Raw genomic sequence first — 17,295 nt, 5'->3', positions numbered from 1 at the left:
ATAGGATATTATCTCCCCTCACCTCAACTGCAGCCCTGCTTCAGTGAGGGTGGGGGTACAGAATTAAGTAAACTGGTCAATTTTCCTGTCTTCCTGCTGCAGTACCATCTGAGTTAACACTTAGAAGGAATACAAGATTAGGTAGGAAATACCACACATTATGCATCATAGCATAAAGTAATATAGCCTAAAAAGGGGCCATTTAGCAAATTTAATCTGTGTCTGATGTTTTTCTTCATAGGAGCTACCTAGTCTAAAGTCCCTCTCCTGCTTACTCCTTATATCCTTTCATATTTCACTTTTTCAATCAACTATCTAATTTGCTTTTAAGAGTTTATGGACTCTGCTTCAAAAACGGGTTGTGGCAAATTAATTCAAACCACTCTCTGTATAAGGAATTATTTTCTAACTAAGAATAAACAGAAGCTACTTGTCTAAGTACCAGAAATGAGTGTTCTAGATGCACGAGTTTGGTTTATTACAGGCTACATAAATATATTCAAACACCACGGAACACACCAATGTTTTTTGCTGTAGAGGATCACGCATTACATTTGTTGAGCCCAACTTTCTAGACCTCTTCCTTCCATTTCATCTTCTAACTTTGTGTTAGCAGTCTTGTCCTTTTTATATATTTCTGGCTGTATTACATCATTTATATTCCATGACCTTTATACAATCTGCACCAAATTGTACTAGCCTTTATCAAGAAGTTCCAGGGTCTAGCAGGTGCTGCTGGTGTTTAGATAAAAGCAAAGCATAGAATGTACCCTAATATTGATATACTACAGTTAAGTTGGTTTCTAAGCATGCATGAAATGTGAGAAAGTTAAGAATGAAATGTAATCAATGTATTGTTTAACCTTGAGATCAGGTTGTTTGTGATGTCTGGGAAGACTGCCACTATCAGCAAAGTTTTAGCTTTAGGGCTTATTATAAAATCACTTGTTCTTGTTCCCTTAACATAATCTTCCTGTCACCAAGGACAAGCACTGGGGAACGCAAACAGTAACAGCACATAGACAAAACTGTATCATGGAAATAAAATGGTTGTATTCTCTTTGGATTGTATTGCAGAGATTTATTTTCAAAATAATGTAGCTGTTAGTGGATGGACAGGCATATATGGCAGTAGAAGTGGTATTCATTAGGCTGTGCATGTTGTTGATGGGCAATATAGAGTCATAGAGTTATACAGCACAGAAACAGGCCCTTCGGCCCATCATGTCTGTGCCGGCCATCAAGCACCTATCTATTCTAATCCCATTTTCCAGCACTTGGTCCGTAGCCTTTCTCGTTTCACGTGCTCATCTAAATACTTCTTAAATGTTGTGAGGGTTCCTGCCTCTGCCACCCCTTCAGGTAGTGTGTTCCAAATTCCAACCACCCTCTGAGTGAAAATTTTTTCCTCAAATCCCCTCTAAACCTCCTGCCCCTTACCTTAAATCTATGTCCTCTGGTTATTGATCCCTCCGCTAAGGGAAAAAGTTTCTTCCTATCTATCCTATCAGTGCCCCTCATAATTTTGTATACCTCAATCACGTCCCCCCTCAGCCTTCTCTGCTCTAAGGAAAACAACCCTAGCCTTTTCAGTCTCTCTTCATAGCTGAAATTCTCCAGCCCAAGCAACATCCTGGTGAATCTCCTCTGCACCCTCTCCAGTGCAATCACATCCTTCCTATAGTGCTCTGACCAGAACGGTACACAGTGCTCCAGCTGTGGCCTAACTAGCATTTTATACAGCTCCATCATAACCTCCCTGCTCTTATATTCTATGCCTCGGCTAATAAAGGCAAGTATCCCTTCCTAACCACCTTATATATTGAAATCATGACCCAAGGACTGCTGAGCAGGGGCACATTTACAATATTCAATAAAACTCCTACCAATTAAGAATTAAGGATTAACATACCAGCCTTCGTGGTTGAACATCGTCCTCAACCACTATTTCCTCTTCTACCAAGCTTCAAGCTGCTCCTTTTGCTGCATGTTTTTTCCTTTCTTATATTGTGAAATTGTGTAAGGTATATTTTAGACACCTTGTCACAGCTATAGAGTAGAATCCCTAGACTTCTATCTCCCTTATCTGTTCAGACATTGAAATCTCAATGTCTGGCAGTTGTATGCTCCACCAGAATTCTGGTCAAACATACGACAATGGAAAGGACCTGCTGGTCATCAAGCCTGCTGCGCACCTATAGTGCCTGGAGCATCATGAATAGACAATTCCTACCAGCAGCAACCATGAAATCTCTTGGGAGAATCATGCAAACAGAAAAAATCCAGGTCCAATAAGGGAAAAGAAAATCTGTAAAATTCCTCTTCGACGACCTCAGGCACCCGAAGCCAGTCCAGATCACATTAACTGTGTGTACATTAACTGTTAAACCACTTATATAATGTGATCTCTGCCTCAACCAAGAGCATCACGGTCCACTTCCCATCTGAAGTGTGCAGAGAGTCAGTATACACTGCACAAGCAGAAACGCATTCCAGAGACTCACTGCTCTGGAAAAAGAACAGCTGCCTAATATCTAGCCTATTCCTATTCTTGCAGAGTTTAAATGCATGTCCCCAGTCCTCCTCAATCTGTCAAACTGAAATAATATATCAATAGCTACATAATCCAACCCAATCAGGTCTCCCCTATGTCATAATAAAAGTAAAATACTGCAGATGCTGGAAATCTGAAACAGAAGAAGTGCTGCAAATACTCAGCAGGTCTGGCAGCATCTGTGGAGAGAGAAGCAAAGTTAATGTTTCAAGTCTCTGACCTTTCAGCCGAACTCAGAACAGCAGAACTCTTTCCTCATAGCTGCATTTTTCCAGTCCTGGCAACATCCTCGTAAGTCTCCTCTGTACCCTCTCTCGTGCAATTACATCCTTTCTGTGATGAGGTGACCAGTACTCAAGTTGTGGCCTAACCAATGAGTTATACAGCTCCAGTATAACCTCCCTGCTCTTATATTCTATACCTCAGCTAATAAAGGAAAGGATTCCATATGCCTTCTTAACCACCTTATCGACCCATCCTGCAACCAGAGAGAGAGAGAAAACACAGTGGGAGCAGAGCTTTAAAAAGCACGCCAAAAGGAACAGAGTCGGAGACCACAGAGAGAAAACACAGTGGGAGCCTCAGCCCTTGTCCTTGTCCAACAGTTTCGAGATTCTTGCTCCCTGTGTGGACGAGAGCAGGGACTGTAGGGAGGATGAGCAAACTGACCATAGCACCATAGTACAGGGAGCCATTCAAGTGGGGGGAGAAAAGAGAAATGTAGTCGTAATCGGGGATAGTGTAGTTAGGGGCATAGACACTGTTCTCTGTGGCCAGGATCGAGAGTCCCGAAGGCTGTGTTGCCTACCTGGTGCCAGGGTTCAGGATATCTCATCTGCAGAAATGGTTCTCCAGGATACAGGAAGCATCCTGGAACTCCCACATAGCACAGAAGGTGCACTCTTGAGGTTGAAGCACCCCTGCCATTCCTTTATTTATTAATTGACCCTTTGTTACTGCTAAAAAAAAAACCTTACCAATACTGCACCTTAGAATTATTCATAAAACCTTACCAGTACTGATAAATCCTACTAAAAATCAACACAGTTCATAATTAAAATAAACGTTACTCCAAAAAATACTCACCAGCTACTCACTTGTTCCTAATTACTAATACTTAACTTATACTCTTTTTTTAGTTTGCCAGTTGTTGAAATGCTACAACCCCACTGTATACCTCCTCCAGACAAAAAAACAACTGTTCAACACTACTCTGTTTCCTGTCACTCTGCCAGCCTCGCATCCGTGCTGCCACTATCCCTTTTATTCCATTCGCTTCAACTTTACTGGCAAGCCTATTGTGTGACACCTTATCAAACAGCTTTTGGAAGTCTATATAAACCACATCAATCGCATTACCCTCATCAACACTCTCTGTTTCCCCATCAATAAAACTCAATCAAGTTGGTTAAACATGATTTGCTTTTAACAAATACTTGCTGACTTTCCTTACTTAATCAATACTTGTCCAAGTGACGGTTAATTTTGTCCTGGATTATTGTTTCTAAAAGCTTCCCCACTATTGAGATTAAAGTGACAGGCCTGTAGTTGCTGGGTTTATCAACCATTTTTGAACAAGGGTGTAACATTTGTACTTCTCCAGTCCTCTGTATCTAAGGAGGAATGGAAGATTATGGCTAGTGCCTCTGCAATTTCCACTCTTGCTTCCCTCAGCATCCTTGGATGCATCCCATCCACCAACTTTAAGTACAGCTAGCCTTTCTAAAAGCTCCTCTTTATTAATTTTTAGCCCATCGTGTATCACAACTCATTCATTGATTCTGGCAGTAGCTTCTTCCTTGGTAAAGACAAATGCAAAGTACTCATTTATTACATCAGCCATACCCTCTGCTTCCATGTGTAGATCCCCTTTTTGGTCCTTAATTGGCGCCATCCCTCCACTTATTGCCCTTTTACTATTTATATGCCTGTAGACGAGTTTTGGATTCCCTTTTAAGTTAGTTCCCATACTCTGTATTTGCCTCTCGTTTTTCCTTTTTCACTTCCCCTCTGAACTTTCTATATTCAGCCTGGTTCACACTTGTATTATCAACCTCACATCTATCATACACACCCTTTTTCTGCTTCACTTTTGTTATCCAGGCAGCTCTGGTTTTGTTTGCCCTACCTTTCTTTCTGGTGGAAATGTACCTCAACTTTACCCGAACTATCTCCTCCTTAAAGGCAGTCCATTGTTCCAATACAGTTTTGCCTGCCAATCTTTCATTCCAATTTATTCGTTCCAAGTTCGTTCCCAACCCAATGAAATTGGCCTTCCACGAATTAAGTATTTTTCTTAATTGTTTCTTAATTGCTTGATGAGGCAGCACTAGTCTTGATTGCTGCCTAATGAAATGTAGATGCTGAAGGCAGATCTCTTCAGATCTGGCAAGGGAGATGTGCCTAAGTCTGAAGACTCAGCATCTGGGATAAGGCCGAGTGAGATACAGATGCTAGAAGTGCTTGTTACCTGTCCTTTGTTCCATCTCTCAGAACTCTGTTTCCTTCTTATGCTGAACAATGTGAATATCTATTAGTAACAATATAGTGTTTTGGAAAAAATGTCTGCAAAAACAGCTTTGCAGGAACATATGCATCAAAGATAATGCAGATGTAGAAAAGCAAAAAGCACAGAAAAGAACCAATTTGCCTAAGCTTGACAACAATTATATGATACTCAAGTACGCTCTGTTTGAGGCCTCAAAAAAGTTGACAAATTTACTGAATTTGATGCCTTGTAAATCAGGCACCCAGTACTACTAAGCCAATTGAGTGAGGCATGCACCAGGAATGAACAGGTGTATTCGCACAGCACGCTTTCACTGTATCAGTTTTTACGTGTCCCTAGTTTTGTTAATTTATCTGTTTCTTAGTTCTCAGATTCTTTTAGAGTGTTTCTCTCTATTACTTTCCTTTTTTTTGTGCTTTACCCGAGGTGTAGAATATACATTATTTAAGAATAATCCGGCTAAGTAAACTTTGCATTAGCCGTTGAGCTATTCAAAAATTTGCAAAATATTGCCCGGCTTTGAGTTCATTGGTCTGGCTACACCTGAGCAGATAAGACAAAGTAACGGTCAGGGTTATATAAATATGATGTGGAAAAGACACACAAATACTAAAGTTGGCCAACTGGGATGCATTGTGAAACTAGTAAGCTTATTTTTTCAATTAGATTGCAGGAATAGAAAGAAAGACTGTGCACTGGAAATTTGAACCAGAAATAGAAATTTCTGGACAGCACATCCAGTAGCATCATTCATCAGAATTGATGAAAGTTTAAAAAAAATTCTGTGGTAATTAACCTGTATACCTTTTAATAAAAAATATACCTTTTTAAACTATTTAATTTGCTGGCAGTCTGTACTTTTCACCTGCACTTACAGCAGTTTCTTTGCCTATTTCACCTGTTTTTTTTGTTTTCTCTTTGTCATTCTCTTGTGCCATATTTTTATATAGGCATGGCAACTTTGTCTTCCAGTTTGGCTTTGGGTGGTCAGGTTCTTTAAATTTGTGCAGTTTTACCTCCCAGTGCATACAGAAGAAAATTTCTCAATAGTACACACCTGATTATAATGTGAAGCAAATGCAAATCAAATGTTGACATGCTGACATCATTCCAGTAACTGGGGGATGCTTTGTGCCATTGTAATTGCATAATATTCATAGTTCACTAAATGTTTTCATACAAATGCCATCATATTTTGAAGATTGCATAGCAGCATGCAAAGTTGTATAGATCATAATCATGCTTTCAACATTATTTATTATGTTGCCATAGATTTAAGTAACTTGAAAAGACATATATAGATGAGTCAACAAACTGGTTAGAACGCAGGCAGAAAGTGCAGGTTATTCTGATCAGAATACATAAAAATGTATGCACACAATAAGGTTATATTGGATGTAACCTTGAATGTGTTTCTAGAAATATTAATGCATTGTTTGAAGAAGAAACTCGGATGTGGAAAATATTGGAGCTGGCAGTTATTTTTATAAATTAGTGTAATAGTTTCATTTACTGCATGCCTCAAAGTTTGATATGTTATTTGGCTGCAAGTAAGAAATAAAGTGAATGACTATGTGAGCCTTTTCTCTCTTCTACATTTTTTCCATTATTGAGTGTTAATTACTCAAAATGCTACTTTTTAGTCAACTTCAGCAACAAGTACTTCAGCATCAACAAATTCAAGAACACAGGAAGTTTTCCCAAGGATCCAGCATCATAGGGCAAAACAGTAAAAACAGCTGGAAGTAAGTGAGTTAAACGTTCGTGATAAAATTTGAGTATTAAACTCTAATAGAGATTTGCATTTTCAGATGTAATCAGAAAATCTAGTGTTGAATATGGACATCTTTACAGATGCATAACACACGATTCTGCCATTTGGTTAGAGGGTGGGCCCAAAAAATGGAAATGAACATGATTGTCTTTTCTTTATCTTTGGAGCTTGTTTAATTTGAATTTTGTGTTTTGGTGTTGACATTGGATTCTCATCTCTGGGTAACTGATGATAACATCTTTTCCTGCTGGAACTTGTATAGATATCCTTTTAGGTGCCTGACCTTAAACAGCTATTGAGGCATTTCTGTATTTTTGCAGATGTTGCAGTTTGTCTTTTTTATTAAGATAATGTGGTTTGCCAGTACTGATGTTTAGCTGTTTGGATGGGATGTGGTGCTCTGCAGACATGCTTGGTCTGATCCCAGTCTGGGGCTGCAAAATTTGGATGCATAGCTCCCATTTTTTTGGGCACTACAGGTGGACTTGGAGGTCCAAAATGCCATCTGTGGCACACCCACATGCTTCTGGAGTGAGTTGCGTCAAATGCTATTTTGGTGAGGGCATTAGTGTGTGTAGGGACCCTTCACCGCAAGTATGCAAAGTAGACAGATCATGACAATGATCAGCGATTTGACACTAGCTCAGCCATTTTGGAGCCCAATGCTGCAGCTAACGCCCTTTCTTAATCATGCACGACTGAACATACGTTCAGCAGCAGGAAGCACCCCTCACCAGCGCTATTTAAAGGGAGTCTACAGTGATTGGTGTGGCAAATGCTGAAGGACTTCATCCTGACTTCAAGGCTGCTGCACAAACCAGTTACTCTCAGACATGGGTATAGTAGTAGGCATTCCTCTTGGAATACAGCATGGATGTGAGATTGAGCAAAGGCGACACAGAGCTGCTAGGAGAGGGAGGAAGAGGGGGAGAAGGGCTTTCAGCAGGAGGCCAGATCTGCCCAGGGTGTTTGGGGAGTAGTTTGCCAACTTGAACCTCATTAAGGAACAATGGGCAGTATCGTACTGCCTTTACAGATTTTCAGAGGTTGGGGCAAAAATCGGGTCCCGATCCCACTGGTGATGCCTGGCCGCCTGCCTGTGCGATCTGACTGGAGGCGGTCAATTAAGAGGCTGCCTCTCGGAAGTGCTGGCCAATTAAGGATGGTGGGTGGGACATGCATCCAGCTGGGCCAATGTGAGGGCCCGCAGAGTTGTCCTACAGTCATCCCCATCAGGAGAGGTGTGTCTGCTGCGGCAGGCAGGTAAATGAGAGGGCGCCTCAAGATGGAGGCATCCTCTGAAGATGTAGGAAAATTTTAAAATTATTCGTGGCGACCGCTGCCAGGCCATCGCTATGGAGGGGGACCTTCTCCAAAGGATGGCCTGTGGCTGCAACTGTGGCCCTGAGGCAGAAGCGGATCCAGAGAGGGTTAGGAAGGGTGTATAAATAAAGGAGGCTAAAGAGGCTTCGCTGGCCCTCTGGTCTGCTGCCAGGACGCCACTAACAGGGACCTGCTGGGCTTTGCCCGCAGTGTGGGGTCCATCTGCTGCCGGTAAGATCTGGTGGCGTCCCCAATCTGGCCCTAAGTGGTAGGTTAATTGGCACTAATTGGCTCCGTGCCACTGTTGGATGGGTAGCTGCTTCCATTGCTCACCTGCTTCCAGCAAGATCAACCGGAGTTGGGAATGTGTCAGGTGGCCGATGAACATGCCATTTTCAAAATTTCCCCCTGCTCACGACCAAAGCCACCTTTGCATGGCTGGTAAGATTCTGCCCAATGTTTCAGATGTTTGAGCTTCAGTAAGGATGTCCTCACTGAAATCTGCCTCCTGCTGCAGCCACAGTTGCAACCTCAGAGCAGAGGACAACATCACCAGTGTCTGTGAAGTTGTCTCCTGCGCAGTGCTACTGCAGTGGCTACAGCATGACTGGTGGAAGGCTACTGACTTTCTGTGGGGGAGACTGCCAGGTGGCTTTGGAGGATGACTTCTAGCAGCTGTGGTCTTAGAAGGCCTGACTTCAGACTGGACCATTTCAGTATGGGCGGCAGCAGTCTGGGCTGGTGGACTGACAGGTAACAGCAAGGGCACTGATGGAATGGCAGTGGTGGGAGGATGAATGCTATCATCTGAGAAAGGACAGCAGGTTTGTGCTCCATGGAACCAATGCTACTCCCCTGGGACAGCACCTCTGCAATCCTCATAATCTGTGACACCCTTCAAGCCCTTTTAAACCTTGATATCAGCAGCCATGATGGCAGAGGTGTGAGCTTGCATGGCAGCAAGCTGACCTTGGAATTACAGAAGTCTGAGCTTCCACTGCAGCACCCAGCCATTGAATAGCATCTGCGGTGCTGCAATGGAAGCTGCGACATCGGACATCAGATGCTGCGTCATGGTTGTGTCCACAAGTGTGCTAATGGAGTTGGCCAGCACTTCCATGTTGGAAAGGATGCGCTCCAAGCTCTGTGCAAAGTCCTGTGCGAAATTGGTGTTGGACTCCTCCATGCTCCTTGACATTGCGTGCAGGCGTTCTGGCAGACCTGCCTAAGCACCAAGCATTTCATTGTGCATGCTTTCTTTTGTAGCCTGCCCCATTGAAGTTCTCATCTGAATTCTCTGCAGCAGAACTGGGGCGGCGCAGTGGCTAGCACCGCAGCCTCACAACTCCAGCCACCTGGGTTCGGTTCTGGGTACTGCTTGTGCGGAGTTTGCAAGTTCTCCCTGTGACTGCGTGGACATCCGCCAGGTGCTCCGGTTTCCTCCCACAGCCAAAGACTTGCAGGTTGATAGGTAAATTGGCCATTGTAAATTGTCCCTTGTGTAGGTAGGTGGTAGGAGAATGGTGGGGATGTGGTAGGGAATATGGGATTAATGTAGGATTAGTATAAATGGGTGGTTGATGGGCGGCACAGACTTGGTGGGCAGAAGGGCCTGTTTCAGTGCTGTATCTCTAAAATAAAAGTAAAAAAAATTTTTAAAAATAAACTTGTGTGCAACTTTACTTTCTGGGGAGCTGGCAACTGCGCTACTCTTGCTGCCTGCCCTGGCTGCAGGCCACTTGTGCCCAATGTCTCACCACATGCACAATGCCTACACGTTATCCTCTAAATCTTGCGCAATGTCAGTGTCTGAGCTGGTGGCTGCGAGTGTGAGATTAAGTAACAGCGTTTCTTGCTCTGCCACCTTTTGTTCTCCCACCAATACATGGCCATGTGGCAGTTCATGGGTATATGAAAGGAAAAAAGCATAAGTTTAGTGTTGTGAGGAGGGGAGTGAAAGGTGCAAACTTTTTGCAACTTTGAAGCAGAAGAGATTCTGGGAAGAGGGTTAAGTGGGATGTGAGAAGGCAGATTAGGTTTGATGATACCATCATCTTCTATGGTTTCAACCCTGCCGCTGGGCACAGCCTCAGCAATGGCACTCCAGGATGGCGAGCATTGTCTGCTCAGTGGGTGTAAGGATATGCAGCTGCATAACCTTGCTTTTCATATTGCTTTTGGACTGTTTTACAAAATGGAACAAAATCAAAGGGCTGGATTTTCCCATGGGCTTCAGGATCCTGGCGTCAGGACCAAATGGAGGTGCTGAGCCTGCACTTGCTGGCAGCATGTCCACTAGTGCAGTCATACCGGGCATGGCCTTCTACTTGGCTGCCTCCGCATTCGCCATCTTATTAAGGACGGTGGGTGGGCTCTTTATGCTGACTGCCCAATCAGAGGGTCGGCACTCTGGAGTTTCAGCAGCTCCGTCGGGAGAGGTGGATTGATACTGAGGCAGGTTGGGGTCTGGGAGCATGCCTCAACATGAAGGCGCCCTTGGAGGGGTGGAAACAAATAAAAAAATTATGAGGGCCCAAAACGGTTTGGCCCCTTGAGAGTGGAGGGTAAATCATGCCTGCCCGCAGCCTTGTCATTGGGGCATGGAGCCTCCAGCTCTGATGGCCCCCGGCCTGCCACAGGGAGGCCTGCTCCATTGAGCTGGCAGTCTCCGCACAAGGCAGAGGGCTGCTGTGCCGGCGGTTAAATGTTGGCGAGGCTGCAAAATCGCCCCTAATTGGGGCCTTAATGATATTAATTGGCTGTCTACCTCTGTGAGGAGGACAGCTGATCCTAATCCCAGCCAACCTCTGGGAAAGTTGCCTGGTCCCGACGTGGCTCCCTGCTATTTTTCCGGCTACCCACGTCTCCAAGCCCACCACCACTAGGTGGGCTAGGAAAATTGGCTAGGAAAATTCAGCCAAAGGGGTCAGGCAATTCTATAACATGATCCTAGCTGGTTGCCGCTATTAATTTGTTTTGTTCTAGAAAACTGTAATTAAAATTACTTGTATCTCCATGGGGGTTGGAAACTGTTACAGTGCTAATGTTCTAAATAGTGTAGGTCAGATGGTTTCACAGGTCGGCGCAACATCGAGGGCTGAAGGGCCTGTACTGCGCTGTAATGTTCTAATGATACTCCTTGACAGGAATGCCAATTGAGCAGCCTCCTTGATGTAAGCATTATGTGACAGTAAAAGGTTGTTAAATTGTTTTTACAACAGATGGTGGACATACTTTCTGTCAGCATCATGAGGCAGCAATGCAGAGTTTTCCTGGAAAAATGTACTCTGTTCTACTGTCTGCTCTAAGTAGCATTTAGATTACATATCAATATTTACATATAAGAAAACACATAACCTGAGATGTATAACAAAATACTAAGAGACTGATGGTGTTATACAGCACAAAGAAGCTTTGCACTAATGTCTGAAATATGAGATGTATTGGTGCCTTGGAAAATATGAGAACATGATATTCTAGATAATATAAAGTCATAGAATCATTGAGGAGGCAATTCGGCACATCACGTCCATGCTGGCTCTCTATGGAGCTATCCAGTCAGTCCCACTCCCCCTCTTGATGCCCGTAGCCCTGCAAGTTTATTTCCTTCAAGTCATCATCCAATTTCCTTTTGAAGTCATTGATTGTCTCTGCTTCCACCACCCTTGTGGGCAGAGTGTTCCAGGTCATTACCACCCACTGCGTAAAAATGTTCTTCCTCTTATTCCCCCTGCATCTCTTGCCCAAAACCTTAAATCTGTGTCCCCTAGTCCTTGTACCATTAGTTAATGGGAACAGTTTTTCCTTGTCTAACTCATCTAAGCCTGTCATAATCCTGTACACCTCTATTAAATCTCCCCTCAATCTCCTTTGCTGTAAGGAGAACAACCCCAGCTTTTCCAGCCTAACCTTGTAACTAAAAAACCCCCATCCCTGGAACATTTCTGGTAGATCTCCTCTGCGCCCTCTCAAAAACCCTCAAATCCTTCCTAAAGTGTGGTGACCAGAACTGGACACAATATTTCAGTTGAGGCCAAACCAGAGCTTTACGAATGTTCACCATAACTTCCCTGCTTTTATACCCAATGCCTCTATTTATGAAGCCCAAGATCCCATATGTTTTACTAACCACTCTCTCAATATGTCCTGCTACCTTCAAAGATCAATGCACATGCACCCACAGATCCCTCTGTTTCCGCACACTTTTTAGAATTGTGCCATTAAGTATATATTGCCTCTCCCTATTCTTTCTGCCAAAATGCATCTCCTCACACTTGTCAGTATTAAATTCCATTTGCCACCTGTCTGCCCATTCTGCTAAGCTATCTATGCAGGCAGTTCATAACATCCTCAATGATTGCCACACTTCCATGTTTGGTGTCATTAGCAAACTTTGAAATACTACTCTGTATTCCAAGATTTATATAAAAGCAAAAAAAGCAGTGATCCCAACAGTGACCCTTGGAGAACACCGCTGTCTACCGTCATCTAGTCTGAAAAAGAACCATTTACTACGACTCACTGTTTTCTGTCCTGAAGCCATTTTCTTTTATCCAATTGGACCCTCCTATTCCATGACCCTCAATTTTGTTAACCAGCCATTTATGTGGTACCTTATTAAATGCTTTCTTAAAATCCATATAAACAACATCCACTGCATTCCCTTCGTCAATCGTCTCTGTTACTTCATCAAAAATTTCAATTAGGTTAGTCAAGCATGATCTACCTTTTACAAATCCATTCTTAATTAATTTGCACCTTCGTTGACATTTTTCCCCGATTATTGTTTCTAAAATTTTACCCACTACTGATAAACTAACTGGCCTGTAGTTGCTAGGACTGTCCATACACCCTTGAATAAAGGTGTCACATTTGTCACTCTCCAATCCTCTGTCACGTACCTAGGGAAGATAGGAAGATTATGGCAAGCACTTCTGCTATCTCCATCCTCACTTCATTGAGCAACCTAAGACGCAAGCCATCCAGACCAGATGACTAACCTACCCTCGGCATAGCCAGCCTTTTTTAGTACCTCCCCCTTCTCAATTTTTACCCTATCCATTGCCTCTACTCTCACTGTTTCTACCGAAATTTTGTCATCTTCCACTTCCTTAGTGAACACTGATACAAAGTACTCATTAAGTATATTAGCCTTGCCCTGCGCCTCTAAGCATATATTACACATTTTGTCCCTAATAGGCCCCACTCCACCACTTACTATCTGCTTACTATTTACATGCCAGTAGAAAATTTTTGGGTTCCCTTTTATGTTGACTACTGTTCTATTCTCATGTTCTCACTTTGCCAGTCTTATTTTCCTCTTCACCTCCCCTCTCAAATTATTGTATATGGCCTGATTCTCACTTGAAGAATTCACCTGACATGCATCATACATCCTCTATTTTTGTTTCATCATAATTTCTATCTCCCACGTCATCCAAGGAACCCTGTTTTTGCCTTTTGCCCTTGTTGGAATAAACCTAGCCTGTACCTGAAGCATCTCTTCTTTGAAGATAACCCATTGTTCTGATACAGCTCTTCCTGTCAGTCTTTGGTTCCATTTTACCCTGGCTAGATCTCTTCTCATCGTGTTGAAATTAGCCCTCTTCCAATCTAGATGTTCTACCTTATTTCGTTCCTTGCTTTTTTGCATTATTAATCTAAACCTTATGATACGGTGATCACTGTTACCCAAGTGCTCCCCAACAGACACTTGGTCCACTTGGCCCATTTCATTTCCCAGCACCAGATCCAGTAATGCCTCCTTTCTAGTTGGGCTGAGAACACACTGATCAAGGGAGTTCTCCTGAACACATTTCAGAAATTCTACCCCTCCTTACCCTTTACTCAAAAATTATCCCAATCAATATTTGGGTAATTAAAGTCCCCCAATATCACCACTCTATAGGTCTTTCACATCTCTGTGATTTCCCTGCAGATTGGCTCCTCTATCTCTCTCTCACTGTTTGGAGGCCTATAGAATACTCCTTGTAGTGTCAGGAGAAGGCCAGCTCAAGGAACAAGGTGGTGGATATACCACCTTCTGGAAAGGTAAACCAGAAGAAGAGCACCGACTCCACAGGGTTGGCTTTGCCATAAAAAAATGAACTAGCCAGCCGCCTCAGCAAGCTCCCTTGTGGATTAAATGATTGTTACCTCTGTTTCACCTGAACTCAGAAGCAGCACGCCACAGTCGTCAGTGCGTATACCCCAACCCTAGAAGCAACAGATGAGGCCAAAGAGGAACTCTACTCTAGCCTTGATCACTTGCTGTCCTGTGTTCCCAAGGAAGACAAGCTGATCCTCCTCGGAGACTTCAATACCAGAGTTGGGAGGGACACAAACCTTTGGAAAGGTGTGATTGGCAAAGAGGGTGTTGGAAGGGCTAAAACCAATGGAGTCCTTCTGACGAAATGCCTTGAACATGGCCTGATCATAATGAACATCCTATTTCGTCAGCGAGAAAGTACAAGACCTCATGGTAGGACCCTCGCAGCAGGCATTGGCATTTGCTTGACCATTTCATCGACCGAGTGAGGGACCGCAAGGATGTTTGGATCACCCGTGCCCCGATAGGAGCTGATGACTGCTGGACTGACCATCACCTAATCCGAGCTACTATCTCCATAAACACAGTCCAAAAACAGCAGTGGCAGCAGAAACACTGCCGCAGGAAAATCAATGTTGATCGTATCAAGGACTCTGCGAAGAAAGACCTACTCAGGCAGTGTCTTACAAGCAGCTTGGCGACTCTCACCGAACAGGAACCACACAATGCCTGGTCTGCCCTCAAAGCTACCATAATCAGCACTTGTGAAGATACTGTTGGTTTCTCAGCCAGGAAACATCAAGATTGATTTGATGAGAACAACCAGGAGATCTAGGAGCTACTAAATCACAAGCGCAAGGCATTCCTGAACTGGAAGCATCACCAAAATTCGAGGCATAACTTGAGCCCATAATCTCGGCTGGCATTTCAGTGCAAAACTGAGCGAGGTCTGTACTGTCGGTGGAGCTGTCTTTCTATTGAGTTATTACCATCTCATCTGAAAAAGAGCATCTCCAATAGATCAGCACACCATCAGTGCTGCAGTGAACTGTCGGCCTTTATTATACGCCTTCTTAAGTGGATGCAAGGAGCGTGAAATATGGATTAAGAATGTATGTGAAGAAAACCAAGACAATGGTGATAAGCAGAAATCTAACCCGGGACCTGAAAATTGAAGTAAATGGACAAATCCTGGAACAAGTGAAAAGGTTTACATAATAATATAAAAGCAAAGTACTGCAGATGCTGGAAATCTGAAATAAAAACAGAAAGTGCTGGAAAAACTCAGCAAGTCTGGCATCATCTGGAGAGAGAAGCAGAGTTAACATTTCAGGTCAGTGACCCTTCTTCAGAACTGGCATATATAAGAAATGTAAAGGATTTTAAGCAAGTAAAGCGGGGTTGGGGTAAGAGATAACAAAAGAGAAGGTGTTGATAGGTCAAGGTCACAGAGTAGCTGACCAGAAGGTCATGGAGCAGAGGCAAACAATATGTTAATGGTGTGCTGAAAGACAAAGCATTAGTACAGACAGGGTGTTAATGGACTGAAAACTAAACAACCACAAGCACAAACATGAAAAAAAACAGTGAGTGGGTAGGCACAGTAGAAACAAACAGAACAAACTAAAATAAAATAAACACAAAAAAAAAGGTTTATATACTTTGGGCAGGTTCTCACAGATGATGGGGGATTTGATTGTGAGATCCGAAGGAGAATTGAGATAGCCAAGACCAGCTTTGTCAGAATGGGGGACTTGTTAACATCAAAGAAACTGACCCTGAATCTTAGGCAAAGAATGCTGAGGTGCTACATTTTGTCATCTATGTTATATGCCTCGGAGACATGGACAACAAACAAAGAGACTGAATACATTCGAGTTGTGGACATATCAGAGGATGTTCTGCATATTCTGCACAGACAGAAAGACTAATGAGGAAGAGCTGGAAATGTTTGGAGAAAATAGTGCACAACATCAAAGAGAGAAAGATACAATACTTCGGTCGCATCATTAGAGCAGAAGGTAGACAGAGACAATTAATGGAAGGAAAGATTGACAGAAAATGTAGGAGAGGGAAGCAGAGAAGAAAATGCATGACAGATATAATGGACTGGATGCTGTTGACCTATGCAGAATGTGTAAGGACAGTACAGGACAGACAGTGGTGGAGATCCATGGCAGTCAACCTTCTGGGAAGAAGCTGACACCAACGAACGAACGAGTGCGTACCACTGGGAATAATCCAGAGATTACTAACTTCGAGGTCCTACTCTTTAACTTCCTCCCTAGCTGCTGAAAATCTGACCATCTGACCTCAATACCTGCTCTCTCTCTGTCATTGATCTCAACGTGTACCACAACCTCTGGCTCACCCCCTTCCCTCTGCAGAATATTCTGCACCTTCTCTGTGCTGTCCTTTACCCTGAACACCAGATACCATGCAGGACTCATGATAACGGTTACAGAAATGCTTGTCTGTCCCCCTGGCTGTGGAATCAGCTATAACAACGGCATTTCTGCACTTTACTGCTGCTTCCTATACAGTCCCATACACATGGTGCCATGGTTTGGACTGCACTCCTTCAAGGTGTCGTGACTCCCAGCAGTCTCCAAAGCTGAGTACCGGTTTGAGAGTAGCACACACCCCGCAGACTCCTGCACTTCCTGCCTTTTCCTACTCTTACGGATGGCCACCCATCTACTATGCTGAACTCCTACTGTCTGTGGGATGACCATCTTCTGGAACGTACGATTCAGGAAACTCTCCTGCTCCCTGATGCTCCGCAGTGATTCCACTTGCTCTTCAAGCTCAGAAATCTTGAGCTCGAGCTGAAGTAGCTGGAGACACTTCCTACACATGTTGACACCCAGGGCACATGAGGTGACCTGAAGTTCCCACATGGTGCAGGAATTGCAAGCAACAGGTCGCAGCTGCCCATCCATGATCTTAGAAAAAAAACGCACAATTCTCTTTTTAAACAATCTTTGTAGTACCCTGTTTAAACTATCAATTTTAGTTAATGCCTCTAGTCCTGCTCTGTGCTTACACTGTTATTACAACACTTTTTGTTACACTACCTTGCTTGA

At 43.4% G+C, this 17,295-nt stretch overlaps 1 protein-coding gene across 5 annotated transcripts in view; it reads left to right on the top strand.

Moving 5' to 3' along the window:
* LOC137346749 (spermatogenesis-associated protein 22) overlaps nucleotides 1-17,295 on the top strand; it is an 83,546-nt gene that overhangs the window by 7,615 nt on the left and 58,636 nt on the right. For all 5 annotated transcript variants that reach the window (XM_068010524.1, XM_068010523.1, XM_068010528.1 and 2 more), the window contains one exon: nucleotides 6,707-6,808. In XM_068010524.1, coding sequence (XP_067866625.1) covers nucleotides 6,707-6,808 — 102 coding nt within the window. The remainder of the gene's footprint in view (nucleotides 1-6,706; nucleotides 6,809-17,295) is intronic.

This window comes from Heterodontus francisci, chromosome 30 (assembly GCF_036365525.1).
Source record: "Heterodontus francisci isolate sHetFra1 chromosome 30, sHetFra1.hap1, whole genome shotgun sequence".
Taxonomy (NCBI): Eukaryota; Metazoa; Chordata; class Chondrichthyes; order Heterodontiformes; family Heterodontidae; genus Heterodontus; species Heterodontus francisci.
Note: the sequence above shows the minus strand (reverse complement) of the source record. Positions and strands in the feature narration are given on the sequence as shown.